Raw genomic sequence first — 14886 nt, 5'->3', positions numbered from 1 at the left:
TCCCTCAGCATGATCTCTTTCATGCTCCCCAAGAAACACGTTTCTTTTAGGTGAATGCATGGGTGGTAGATAAGATCTGGATCCTTTTTGTGGCTTTCATAGGGGCTCAACAGACCACCCGAAAACGGCAGACTGGAGGCTCCCGTTTTAACTTCAGAGGGATGCGTAGCAGCCAAACTGTGTGGTGTCCCTCTGGAGTAAAAAGAACATGCGAAAAGCAAACCCATGACTGCGCCTGCCCTAGCAATCCACATATTTCTTTCAGAAATGAAAAGCTTTACTACAATTGGTAATAGGGAGCCCTGGGGGTGCAGTGGTTAAATGCCGGTACTGCAGCCACAATGTTGTGAGTTCAGTCCCAGAGGGCTCCAGGTTGACTCAGCCTTCCATCCTTTTTTAGGCTGATAAAATAAGTACTTAGCTTGTTGAGGCAATTGGCTTAACGATTGTAAACTGCTTAGAGAGTGCTGGGTTCACTATTAAGCCGTATAAAAATGTAAATGCTATTGTTATTGCTAATAATATTTTATTATATTTTAAAACACAATTTTTCATAGCAATATAACATTGTGACACCAAACATTTGCTTTAGGACAGTGTTGTTGGGTACAGCCATGAAATACTGTTTGGAGTTAATGGGAGGTACATTGATTTCTTTCAGACACTCCTGTCTTTTTTGCTGCCTGGCCATACTAGATTAAGAAATCAAATTATGGAAACTCTAGATCTAGAGCTGATCAAGCAGGAGGCTGAGAATGGTGCACTTGACATTTCTAAACTGGTAGAATTCATCATTGGGATGATGGGAACGCTCTGCGCTCCAGCCAGAGATGAGGAAATTAAGAAACTGAAAGACATTCGTGAAATTGTTCCCTTGTTCAGGTACTGGTATGATTTCCTATAAAGGTGGACTTTCTCAGTTGAGGTTTGGTAGAATATCTGAATATTTTTGATAGATGTTTTATTCCATCCCCTCTAATATGTTAATAACATGAATTGGTGTGTGTGTGTGTGTGTGTGTGTGTAGAGTATTGACAGAAATAGAAAATAATGAGAAAAGCTATGTTTTTGACCAAAGAGACATCTAGTGAAGCACTGTGATTATGATGTTTGTTTGTTTGTATAACCATACGGCATTTATGTATCTACCTCCGTATAATTTATGCTTATACCTCCATATAATTGTTTTTGACTGAAGTTTAATTCTTTTTTGTAGTGTCAGACTTCATTTATGTCTCAAGTGGAGGCTTCTGTGACTAAACTAAGGAATGATTCCACATAAAAAAACTAAATGACAGGGGAAAACATTTCAGCTTCACCTGCAGTTTTCTGCAAGAAAAGATTATTTTTTTTTAAAAAAAAAAAGGAGCATATATAATCTTGTAAATTCCCCTCATCCCACAATCTGAAGTGATACTGCCCCAATACGTATTTATCATAATGATTGAAAACTGATCCTTTGGGATCTCAAAAACTGTAACCTCCCAATCCTACAGGTCTTTTAGAAATGCACACATGTTTGAAATGTTGAATGTCTTTTTGTTTCTTACAGAGCAATTTTCTCTGTGTTGGACTTGATGAAAATGGACATGGCTAACTTTGCTGTCAGTAGCATTAGGCCACATTTAATGCAGCAATCAGTTGAATATGAAAGGAAGAAGTTTCAGGAACTGTATGAAAAACAGCCAAGTATGAATTTTGTTTCCCTTTGCCAAATTATTTTCTTCTGTTGTTAAAATGCTCTTATTGAGCTAATCCAGTATAAATGTTAATCCCTATATATGAGAAATTTGATAGGATAATTCCATAGGAATAGAGGAAAATCACGTGTATTTAGTGGACCTGCTTTGGATAAAAGTGTGCTTGGGATTTTGTTATCAGTAAGGCTGTAGTCTTTAAATTGCTTGATTTTAGGTTAGTTTCCTAGTGATGTAAATACGATTTAAAAGTACAGAATTTCTTTGAGCTTCACAATTTTAGGGAAATGGGTAGTAATAATGAAATAGAAACAATATGAAAAATGTAATGTGCCCATTTATTTTTGTTGCAGTTACGTTAAAAGCAAATTAGTTAATCAACTAAAATGTGCAGGTAAATGAAATCTGAAACAAAAATAGGTTGTAGGAAGGGGATGTCAAGTTACCTGAACCTTAAAATCATCTGTCAGTGACTCCTTTCAAGGATTTTTCTATCAGCCTGTGCCAATTAGGGATAGGATTGTTTTCCTGTGGCATCCCAGTAATGAAATTATTCTTGCAAGGTGGTATGCCAAGAGCAAATGTTACAGTCCATCCTCGCCTTACGCGGGGGATCCGTTCCGGATCCCGCCGCGTAAGGCGAATTCCGCCTATGCTCGAGCCCCATTGGAAACAATGGGGCTCGTGCGCGGCGGCGTGGGAGTGCGCAGGGCGCAACGGGCGCGCGCGCCCATTCAATTGAATGGGATGCGCCACCCCTTCCGCCCTGCGCGCCCCCAGTGACTTGAGCGCGTATGCTCAAGGCTGCGTATGGCGCGGGCGCGCTGTATTTTCTTTTTGGCTCAAGATGCGTGAGAGAAAGAGATCCTTTCTGTTACTCACCTTTTTGAGTACTCTTTACTGACACCTTTTTTCCCCGATCTTTTTTATATGCTTCATTTAATTTTTTTTGTGTTTCTTGTATTGTTGTGAACCATTTTAAAATAATTTTGATAAAGGATATTGTAAAAATATTTTAAATAAACAGGAGGAATAATGGTTTCATGAAAAAATGCTCTGGTAAGTCTCCTTTGCCCTCCTCCTTTGAAGTAGATTTGCTGACTGGTCTCTGACTATAATGATACATACTGGATTTGATTTGATTTCACTCAAAAACAGATTCCTTAGATTTTGTCACTCTATGGCTGCAAGAAGCTGCAGATGACTTGAGATCCAAAGCTGCTCTTGCTGGGGATGACAGTGCTACATCTACCAGTGGAGCTGTTGTGTTGTGCCCTGTTGCTATACAGAACTGTGCATACCTTAAACTACTCAAGTGGAATCATCTACAGAAGCCATTTCCAGAGGTAAATCATTTGTTTCTTTGTAATTTGAGCAGGTTCTATAACAATATACGTTTGGACTCATAGGGTAAGTAAAACATACTTTGGATCATCTTTGCTCTTACTTACTTTCCTGGTCACCAGAAATTACATGAAATTTAATCTAGTTGAGTAAGCAGTTTGATGCAGGTGGTAGAACATTGAACATGGAGGAAGAATTTGGTCTAAATGTGTTGCTGGATAGGTTTGGAGAGCACCAAGATTCCTCCATCAGCCCATTTCATGGCATCTATGTCAGATATGGGGGCTTAGTGGTTAAAATGCCAGTTCTGACAATTGTAAGGTCAGAAGGCTGGCAGTTCAAGGCCCAAGTACCATGTGATAGGGTGAGCTCCCGTCACTAGTCCCAGCTTCTGTCAATCTAGCAGTTCAAAAGTATGCAAATGCAAGTAGATAAATAGGTACCACTTTGGTGGGAAGGTAACAGTATTGTGTGCAGTCATTCTGGCCATTCAGACAACACTGGCTCTTCAGCTTACTACTGGACATGAGCACCATCCCTTACAGTTCGTTACAACTAGATATTTTTGTCAAGGGAAATCTTTACCTTTATGGCAGATACCACTGAAGTTGGTAGCAGAGCAAAGAAGCATATTTTTCCTTTGCTGCCAGGCTGCTATTTCTATCCAAAATAAGCAGCTGGCAGGAAGATCACATTAGTTCTCTTTGTGGGTGGAACTCAGAGTACTAGCCAGTTTGTTTCTGGGCACAATTCAAAGTGCTGGTTATGACCTGTAAACCCCCATATGGCTCAGTTCCAGGCTATCTGGCAGACCATATCTCCAGAGCTGGCCTAGGCTCTGAGATCATAAGCAGAGGCCATTCTCTCAGTCCCATTACTGTCACAAGCACAGTTGGTGGGGACACGAGAGAGGGCCTTCTCACTGGCTGCCCCCAGACTTTGGAACTCACTTCTCAGTGAAGCCAAAATGGTCCCCTCCTTGTTGTCCTTCTGTTGGCAGGCTAAGACATTTTTATTCAGACAGGCTTTTAAAACAGATTTTTTTAAAAGAACAGGCTACAGGGTGCTTTATTGTTTTAACTGAATTGTTTTGAGAGCTTTTTATCTTTTTAATTGCATTTTACTTTTAAACTTGAGGTGGGAATTGGTTTAATACTGCAAATAATTTAATTCTATTTTAATGGTCACTTTATTGATGTTTTTACTTGTATTATTTTAAATTATTAACTGCTTTGAGTATCAGTTGTTTGGGGGAAAGTAGAATACAAATATGAGTAGGGGTAGAATTTTGTTGGAAGTAGAAAATAATGAGAAAAGTGATGATGATGATGATGATGATGATGATGATGATGATGATGATGATGATGATACTATAGACAATAGAGGAATGAAAGCAAATGGAAATGGCCTCAGGTAGTCAGCAAGGTAGCAAAGAATCATTTCATTTCATTCTACCAGAGTAGGACCCAAGGCAACTCACAGAAATCTTTACCTTTATGGCAGATACCACTTAGCAGTTATAACCTAACAGTACAGTTTCAAAAGCAGTTAAATTCATTGCATCTAAAACAATATAAATTTATTTTCAAAGCATACACAAGTTAAAAAATAAACAAAGCACACATTTCAATAAGAAGCCTTCCTGGGAGCAATTAAATATTAAAGCCTGCTTAAACAAAAAGTTCTTTGTCTGCTGAAGAAAGGAAAGCTGGGAGGGGGCCAGCCTGGCCTCTGACAAAAGGGAGTTCCAGAGGTTGGGAGCAGCCACTAAGAGGACTGTCTCTTGTGTCCTCACCAAGGAAGCCTGTAATGGTGGTGGAACTGAGAGCAAGATTTCACCTGTAGATCTTAAAACTCTGGCAGGTTTGTACAGGCAGATATGATATTTCAGATAGTTCAGACTTTAGTTGTGTAGGGCTTTATAGGCACTTTGAATTGTGTCCTGAAATAAACCGTTATCATATTGGACTGCTACTTGTGCAGGCAAAATTAGCAGAGTTTAAATTGGTAATTTGGATAACTTTGGAAATCTTGATCTATAAACACATTGTGATACAGTGTATCTTTCTCACCCCTTTCTATAATGAAAGGTTAATATTTTCTTTAGGAACATGGAATGGTCTTTTGCCACCCGACAGATGGGCAATATTTAATATGTAGGTCCAGTCTCTAGTTTATTAACTACAGAGATTCCTTAGTTTTTACAAAGTGCTCATTGGGAGGGTCCCTGTCTGAAATTTAAGAACAGATAGCACTTATACAGAATTCATTTGCTTTTTGTTTACATGTGCATTTGGGTTTTAATTTGTTTTTATTAGTTTTTTGTAAGAGTGCTTTTATTGATAAGGTTTTTATAACTTTGAGATATTTTGGTCAAAGTTCGTAAATAAAATTGCGAAATTACAGAATCCATTGATTTCTACAATGTAAATAATTAGCTCTGTGCTTATTTATAGTATTTATATGGGAGTCAGGTTTGCTTTCTATAGAACTATGGCCTCCTTAAGTGATTTACAAATAAGAGTAATGGAAAATGGAAAAAGAGGGAGAGACTTGTAGGTAGCTGTTCCTTAGGCCATGGAACTCCTTCCCAAGGGAGGCTTGGTTGGCTCCCTCTCTCCTCTCTTTATGATATAAGGCAAAAATGTTCCTATTTAAATAGGCCTTCAGCCTTCAACTGGTTGAGGTAGAAGGATGTGCAGTGGGTGTGCTGCTTTAGCCATTTTGTTTTGACTTACATTTTTCCCATAGTGGGAGAAAGGTGGGCTATAAATCAATCAAATAAATAAATAAGATATAGTGACTATATTTGCTCTGTTACACATACAGTTGCTCAGTCTTAGCTAAAGTCAGCACTGAAGAAGCAGTACAATAATATCATGAATCCACAAAACAGTGATACCTTTATGGGGACAACCAAAATGCACAAAATGCATGTTGTAAGCTCCACTGGCTTCTTCATCAGGCAAAGATGTTAAAAATCATACTGAAGAAGACACTCCAAGTTCACCAGGATCCCTGTACAGATCATGGAAGGAGCAAATCAGCAGGAATGGAGTTCCTCAGCTTCATAGCTACTAATTAAGCACATCAACCTTTCTGGATCTTAGCCTATGAACAGGATTATATGTGTGTAGGCATTCAAATAACCTGGTTTCAAGCCATTTAGGGCTTTAAAATGTAAGACTGGCATTTATACAAGCCACAGTAACCAGTGGAATTCCAGCTCATTACTTGTTTTTGGGTGGCTTACCATTTGTTTTGATTCCAAGAATACTGTGCTCCATGAAAAATGTCTTGATTTATATCCGAGGAACTGCAGCCTATATCAGTATCTTTCTAATACTATAAATTTAAAAATAAAAAAGTCAGAACATTTGGTTCACCTGTACATGTATTCTGTACCCAGTGACCCGAGTTCCTTGTAGATTTACAACTTCTGGATTGTTGCTAAGATGACATTGGGCCAATGTTGTTGTTTTATTGTCCTGTGAACTTGGCAGATTTCCACTGAATTAGAAATCAGATGGCTCTTTTTTGGTTCTTTACAGAAGAGAGCCAATGGTACACCCTTCAAAAATGTGACATGTATTGAGAAATAAATGTTTCAGCTTAGTATATGGTACATAACTGTATATTTTGGTTATCATTTTTTTTCTTTTGAGATATAATTTTGTCTAACTCATTTGTTTCTCTTTCAATTTCTGTATTTTTAACATCTTTTAAGAATCTTCCTCTAATTTGATAGTATGTTAACCAACATACATCTATTCCTTCTTCCTGTAATTCCTTTATTGTTTTCATTCTTTCTTCTTCACTTTTTAAACTAAGATGTCATTATATGTAATCCATTTCCCTTTATATGTCTTTCCTGTTGTATAGAAGGCCTCTAAAACAGAGGTCCATCTCGGGATTTTATATAGATAGATAGATAGATAGATAGATAGATAGAGATATAGATATATATAATTTTTATTCCATATTTTAAATAATGCTTTCCTTATTACATGTTTGTTGAAGGTTTGGCAATCTGTGTCCTAGTTGTAGCACAAATAAGCATGCCACCCTCTTTCCAAACCCTCACTTTCTAGGGCAAGCAATCTTTTTTTCTTTTAAATTTATCCAGTCTTTAATCCAGATAAATGCGCTAGCATTATAATAAATTTGCAGATTTGGTAGGCCCATTCCTCCTTTTTCTTTACAATCCTGAAGTGCTCTTGTTTTTATCCTTGGTTTTCTACCTTGCCATAGAAATTCTTTAATGTCTTTAGACCAGATTCTAAATGGTTCATTTGTTGTGATTATGGGGATAGTCTGGAATAAAAATAATATCTTTGGAAGGATATTCATTTTCATTGTGGCTATTCTTCTTGTTAAAGATAATAATTCTTCCCTGGTGGAGATTCCATGCTAGCCAAGGGTGTTAATCACAACCTGCTATGAAGCAGATTGCCTTGGATGCTGCATGCCATCAAACAATAAACTGCCTAATTTATTTGCTAGTTCCACCTGGACTATGCCCATGTAATAAATTGCAGAATGATGAGTCAACACTTACATAAATCCAAATGATTTCATGAGGCTACTCTGTTTGGGTTTATCAACTGGATTTAGGCCATGGAATCAATGTGATGCCCAGTATCTTTCTACAATCCCAATTTTACTAGTGGTTTCTACATGAGGAACACAACAGATATTCTTAAGGACAGCCATCATGCAGTTAAATGTAATAAAGAAACTCCCCACCACTACCACTGAACACACAGCTTAAAATGGTGCCCAAAGCAGTTGATATACATGGGTGGCCATGGGCATTGATACATCTTTCTGTATATACTAAAAAGTTCTGGATCACAGTTCTGCAGTTTTATAGAGATGACATCACTGAGCCCCATAGGCAAGTGCTGCAGGTGAACAGTCACCATGTAGAAGCATCCACAAGTTGGGTCAGTTTGAAACTGCATCCATAGTGCATTTGTTGTGCACTATTCCATCATTTGTATAAAACCTGGTTCCGGTTGATTCTCAGAAAGGGGTTCACAACTTCATAATGCAGCTCGGTATAAAAATAATTAAACATAAAACAGTGGAAAAGTATAAATACAATTAGAAAGTGGTTTTCAGAATTAACCATTCTGTGGCAATGTATAATAAAACCCATTGTACTATGTTGTATGATTTACTTCTTACAGTGTCTTGCCATTAATTCTGCAGTTTGAATTCACTGTCTTTTGTTTTGTTTTTTAATAGACTGTGCTAATGGACCAAAGCCGCTTCCAGGAAATGCAGTTGGAACTGGACCAGCTTATTTTAATTGGAGCTATTCTTTTGGTAACATTAAATGCTGCCGGCCCTGCTCTTTCAGGGTTGTCAGACTTCCCTGACAAGCTCAAAATGGTTATCCGGGTACTGTTGACAGGGCTACACCTTCCGTGAGTACCGCCCAGCTTTTGGGCTCCATAATGACATAGAAGTGAGTGTTGCTAATTTCTGAGGTCTGTTTGTAAACAGCCCATGCATGATTTTCCTTCCCTCTGCAGTTGTAAAGTGCTTTGAAGATGATAGGGAATACTACTTTTAATTTACTTTAAGATACTTTAAATATTTATAACTTGTACAGTACAGGATCTCAGGGTGATATACATATAAAATCATTTTAAGCACTTTAAAACAGTATAAAATATAAAATAAAATTAATTCAAATGGAGTGAAACATATTAAACTATTTAATAAGTTAAAACAGGTTAAAACCACTTTTATGTGTGCTTTGTTAAAAAAAATAATTATGCCACAGAAGCATTAATTTAAAAAGCCATGTTTTGACTTGGCACCAAAATAAAACATTAACTGGAGCTCCAGTGGGGAGGTCATTCTGTAACTGGGATGCCACAGCTGAGAAGACTTTCTCTCCAGTCCTCATGCAGTGTATTGCTTCTGCTGGTGGAAGTATACCTATTGTATTATTCCCACCCTCCTCTCGTGTCCCACCTGTGGGACACGAGAGGAGGGTCCCTCCAGCAGACCTCAGTTCTCGAGCAGGCATATACATGGAGAGGCACTCTTTCATGTAGAGAACCAGTGTAGTTAGTGGTTTGAGTGTTGGACTACAATTCAGAAGACTAGGGTTGAATTCCCCACTCAGTCATGGAAACTCTTTGGGGGACTTTGGGTTTGTTATGTACACTCAGCCCTAGAGAATCCCGTTATAGGTTCTCCTTAGGGTCACCATAAATTGGAAACGAAGAGCACAACAACAAAACACATGTATTGGGATTCCCAAGCCAGTTAGGGCTTTGAATGTCACCCAAGTACCATGAATTGAGACTGGAAGCATATTCACAGCCAGAGCAATGCTTGTGTTGTACAGTTTCTCAGTCTGCAGTACTCTCATCAGCAGTCTAGCTGCTGTGTTTTGCATCTTCCAAGTCATCTTCAAGAGCATAGAGCAGTGATGGTGAACCTTTTACAGACCAAGTGCCCAAACTGCAACCCAGACCCCACTTATTTATTGCAAAGTGCTATGTCCATCATGGTTTCTAGTAAGAAATTCTGGCAAACTCTGTGCTAGGGTGACAACATGTGTGCCCACAGAGAGGGCTCTGAGTGCCACCTCTGGCACACGTGCCTTAGGTTCGCCATCACTGGCATAGAGCATATTAACATAGTCATTGAAAGATCCAGTAGCAGTCCCTCATGTTTCCCCCAGAGCAGGTGCTAATGAGCTATGGACATTTCAGTACCATATGCTCGTCAGAAACCCAGCTGAGATAGATGCAGATAATCTCTCTTCCAAAATGCACAAAGCTGCATAGTCACTATACACTCAAGCAACTGAAAGGGGAAGTTAGTAAAAGGGCAGTTGTTCTCACAGACTTCTTGGTCCAGAGATGTCCTGTTCAGGAAAGATCACACTGCAGCCAGTCTTTATTAGCCATGGTGGGCAAGGGTGAAGTTTACATGTGATGAGGTGGATTAACTGAAGCATCTTATCCACATATTAACTGAAACTGATACCCCCGAAACCTGATTAGATGGCATGCTGTATACTTCTCCAGATTGTAACAACCGTGGCATCAAGTTCTGAATGAATATGAGCAACATTCTCCTTAAAGTTCCTGCCAGATTCTTTCACAGTAGGTGACCAAGGGTTCCATTCTTGGTCTTTCTGGGCCCAGTTCCAACAGGCTTCTCACCATTCAGAAAAACTCAGCTGGACAGCAAGTTGGGGATGCAACACAAGAAGTCTAATATGATTTTTAATTTTTTTGCTAGCCGCATAAGAGGCAAACAAAGTATGCTTGCTGATCTTTGACCGCACTTTGTTTCACTATAAATAATAATAAATATTTGTAATAAACTTTTTGTAATAAAACAATCAAAGCGGCTAACATAGTTAAAAACATCCAACATACAATACTTGCCATTGCTTTCTTGCCACTTTGTAGTATGTTTCATTCCCTGTAGATTTTGTCTAAACCAAGGGTATTATGGGCTCCACAGTGTTGGAATGAGCTTGTTGAACATCTCTAATATGGAGGCAATCTGTATGTTCAGAATAAGCACATGGTGTAGCCCTTCTTGAATTATGTCACTTCAGAATACAACTCTAAGGGAATCTTTAATTGAATCCTCTCCAGTTAAAATACACGCACAGATGTTTTTTTCTGTAGTAGAAGCTAGTGTGTCTGTAAAAATAGATCAACTCCCAGATGTGGACCTTTGATCCTTAAAATCAGGATTGGCTTTTGGGATTGTTCCACCTTTCTGTTTATTAAAAACTGTTTGTTTGTTTTTAAACAGTTTAAATCTGGTTTTAAAGCATGGTTTTATCTGTTGTGCATTTCCTTGGGAGCCTTGGCTGGTTAAGAGATGATTTAAAGAAAAATCCTTTTAGCAACAACAATTATTTAGGAAAGAGACTCCCTCTTTCCCCTCATGTCTTATGAGCAAAAATCCAATAGGACAAGATTCTGGTTTGAGTGCTAGCAGAGCATAAATCTCTGTCAGCATGCTCCCACTGGGCTTTTGGTGGTGCTGGAGTGTGCCCCCCTCCCTGCACCCAGTAGCCAGCTATCTATCATTCTGGACTTTCAGTAAAATTATGCCAGCATATGTCACCATTTTTAAAGCAATATTTGGCATGTAAGGACTCCTCCCCCTTCACTCTGCAAATCTGTGATGCTCACATTGCTTGTGATTTTGTCTTGATTGTCATACATAGTTAATTTTGACCCCTTTCAAACTGCATCCTGTGAGATACAGGGATTTATAGTTTAGTTAGAGCACTGGTATAGAATTCTAAATACTTTGCAAATCTGCAAGCCTACAAATACCAGGATTCCACAGGATGTAGATATGGCAGTGGTATCAAAGTGCTATAACTGTGGTGCATGAAAGGAGCCTAAGTAAATTCCAAGTTGTTTTATAGCTTTTAAAACACATGGAATTTTCAAAAACTATCTTTAAAGAATCAAATTCTTCTTTCTCTAGCTCCTTCAACTTGTATGAAGCTTTGGCTGTCATAAGTGAGAAGATTTGTGCTGAAGTTAATAGTACCCTTTCCCAACATGGATACACACCTTTTACACTGGAGAAAGAGACTGCACTTAAAGGACAGGTTCAGGCTTTGGCCAATCCTAATAACACCGTATGCAAACTAATAGGTATGTTTACTAGACCAAAGTGTGTTTTGTATGAGGGTATCTTTTCTCCCGTTAGTTATCAGATGTAATCTGTAATCCAGAAATGTGAGAACACAGAAATATTTCAGTGTCTAACTTGGAGAAAAGAAATGCATTCATTGTACAAATATGCTCTCTGGGGATGGGAAGTCACTTGCCTTTGAGAAATATAAAAGGGCTACTTCATCCTGATGGAGATAAGGTTAAATACCAGAGAGAGGATTTTTTCACAGTTATTTGAAATGATGAGTGTAGAAGAGCAGGGAGTGTCAAGTTTTTAAAAACTTATGGATGGTAGTGTCTTTTGAGATAAGGAAGTAAATATGTTTGGAAACATTTGGAGTGAAGAGTAAAAGAACTTAGTATTTGCTTATGTCTGAGATAAGGTTTTTTGAAACAGAAATAAGTACCATAATTGTCCCATCTGATCCATATGCCTAGTTTCTCCTGTCAAGAGGAAGTTAGGATCTCTTAGTAATTCTTATTACTATTTTTTTACTTCCCTTCTTAAGATTCAAGGATCCAATCATTTTTGGAGAGTTATCTTGCTTCTGGCCATCAGCAATCCTTTCCTGCAGTTCCTGGTGGATTAGGCCCTGTTCAGAAAGAGCTGGAGGAAATTGCTGTCAAATACGTCCGCCTTGTCAACTACAACAAGATGGTCTTCAGTCCTTACTATGATGCAGTTCTCAACAAAATACTGCATAAAGAAGAATCACTTTAACTGTGCAAAAAAAACCTGAAAAATATGGAACTGAATATTGTTGTACAATGAAGCAATAGGGCTTCAATCCAGAGTAGGGTAGTAGAAGGATACATACCCACTTCAATGCTTGTGTTTGTCAAAATTATCAGGGCTGCAAAGCCGAAAAAAACCCTTCGTTATCTCTGTTAGATCTTGTGCATCTCCACATTCAGACCTGTCCCCTGCTTTTCCCCTCCTGCCCACAGCACAGACTTGTGCTAAAGTTTAGAAACGTCTGAGTGAAACATGAGATAGGACAGATAAATTTAGACACTTTTGGGGTAAGGAGCAGGTGAGAGTGACAGGAATTGTATTGACTCCCCCCACCCCCACCCAATGCTAAGAGGACTTTATTCAGGACCCCCTGACAATGTTAGGCTGCTGTTGGAATGGTGCTGATGGCATCACACAGCTAGCCCTGTTTCTTCTGGTCACCTGAGTAGAGGGCAGTGGTGGGGGGAGAGTGCCTCCCATCTGTCTCCTTGTGCAGTGGTCTGGTTTTTGTGTCACATTGGGCCCAATTGGGAAGAGATATCTGTGCTTGAAATTTTTACTGGATCAAGATGGTTTAACTTCTCTGTAGTAAAAAAAAAAACCTTTGGAAAATAGCTTTGAAAAATCAAACATTTCAGTAATTTAATAGCAGTGACTGAATGCAAAATGGATACTCCAATGATGTACAAAAATACATGAAAATATTCTAGTTTCTTCTCTAACTCAAAGCAAGAGCTAGTAATGTGTTTCTCTCTGAAACATGGCCACCTGTAAAAGAATTATAGCTGGTGAAACCATTCTGTTAGCCTGTACTTTGATACGAAAGAGATTAGCAAACTTCTCTTTCTGTGCTAAATTATATGGTTTGCACCTGTCTTAGCAACTGTAATGGTAACTTACATACTCAAAACCTGGATACTGGTAGATAACGCACTTTATGTGTAGACTGCAAGCCAAGGCTTTTAGTCTTTCTGCCAGCCATGGCTTTTCCTATAGTCTTGTTTCTGTACCCTACAGATATTCTACCAAAAACATATATAAACTATATTTTTGTAGAGTGCTTTCTGGATTCTTCTCTACTTAAGTATTCACAAGGAAGACATTATGTAGATTTAAGGTGGAGTTGCTCTCAAAGTGTGAAAACTACAATCTCTTTTGATAAAGAGGTTTGTTTTTTTAAATCTTTGCTAGTAGCTTGCAGTGTTAATATAAACAAGTAACATTTTATATAAATTAATTACATGGAAGCTCCAGAAATGCCAGTGGGCACTTGCTTAAATTTCTCCCATTGAAACCAGTTGGATCAGGCCTGTTGGTCTAGAAGTACCAAAATAAAATCTGTTTCTAGCTTGTATTAGCCAAAGGAATTGTTGGTTTGGGCCTGGCTCTCATATACCCTTGAATATGTATATGAGAAAGTGTCACTGGGTAATTTGCAAGGCTGAACATGTGGAGTTGCATGCTCCATTGCATAGTTTGGATCACCTCTGTGGCTGGAGAGTGAAAGAGGAGAGTTGTACCCCCTGAGCAGCGAGATCTGACTTCAGATGTTCCCTCCCAATTCCGTTTTCACTGATGTCAGTAGAGGCAAAGGGGAAAGAATAGGAGCATTTCACAGGGAAATTTCCTAGATGCTCCCTGCAAGAATGGAATGTACACCAGACCTAGAGCTGTTGTACAGAATTTTGTTCCCATTGATTACATTGGGAGGTAAATCATTAGCAACAACACAGCCTGAAACAGGAAGGAAAGAAACAATGCCACCTTGCTTGTGGAAGACCCAGCAGGATTATGGAAAAAGCAGCTTATCCCTCTCTTGCTGTACCAGTAAGTTGGAAAGAAAAGGTGAAGGGGAAAAAATAGATGGAAATTGAATGTTCAGTTGACATTGTCTGAATTTTATGTATTTAGTTGAAACTATTTATAACGTAAAGCTGTTGATGTTTTTTCTTCAGTGTTTATGTTGCTGTTGTCTTTACCTTCTGTGTACCACTAACGTGAGGCTGTAACTCATCTATAATCAATACACATTTTTTGTAGTAGTCCACATGTTGCAGTTGCAAATAATTAGTAATTACCTCTGAGAGGGTTTGCCATTGTTATCCTGAGGCTGAGAGAGTGACTTGCCCAGTCACCAAGAGGGTTTACATGGCCAATCCGGAATTTGAACCCTGGCCTCCAGAGTCATAGTCCAATGCTCAAACACGTATTTCCTCATAAAATGCAGAGTTTAAAATGCTTTGTATGTATATATGTATGTATACTGAGCAAAGAACTACATATACCACAACATGTTCTGATGATCCCACCTCTTTCTCCAAGAGCTGCAGATCAGGACAGGCCATATTGGTACTGGAAAAGATGAAATTCCTCAGCAGCCCTCCACCAGGTAGACATGCAGTGGGAATAACTACCAGGTAACACT

General features: G+C 38.7%; 1 protein-coding gene across 7 annotated transcripts in view; it reads left to right on the top strand.

Annotated features, from left to right (window-relative positions):
• The window catches only part of TCP11L1 (t-complex 11 like 1), a 37070-nt gene extending 22562 nt beyond the window's left edge, over positions 1-14508 (top strand). For all 7 annotated transcript variants that reach the window (XM_089521259.1, XM_089521258.1, XM_089521257.1 and 4 more), the window contains 6 exons: positions 662-882; positions 1553-1689; positions 2856-3043; positions 8292-8473; positions 11532-11704; positions 12235-14508. In XM_089521259.1, the coding sequence (XP_089377385.1) occupies positions 662-882; positions 1553-1689; positions 2856-3043; positions 8292-8473; positions 11532-11704; positions 12235-12446 (1113 nt within the window). In that variant the 3' untranslated portion in view covers positions 12447-14508. The remainder of the gene's footprint in view (positions 1-661; positions 883-1552; positions 1690-2855; positions 3044-8291; positions 8474-11531; positions 11705-12234) is intronic.
• The last annotated feature ends 378 nt before the right edge of the window (positions 14509-14886 follow it).

Source organism: Sceloporus occidentalis, unplaced genomic scaffold (assembly GCF_023333645.1).
Source record: "Sceloporus occidentalis isolate IW3139 unplaced genomic scaffold, rSceOcc1.0.p SCAF_4, whole genome shotgun sequence".
Classification (NCBI taxonomy): domain Eukaryota; kingdom Metazoa; phylum Chordata; class Lepidosauria; order Squamata; family Phrynosomatidae; genus Sceloporus; species Sceloporus occidentalis.
This window is presented reverse-complemented; position numbering and strand designations above follow the sequence as displayed.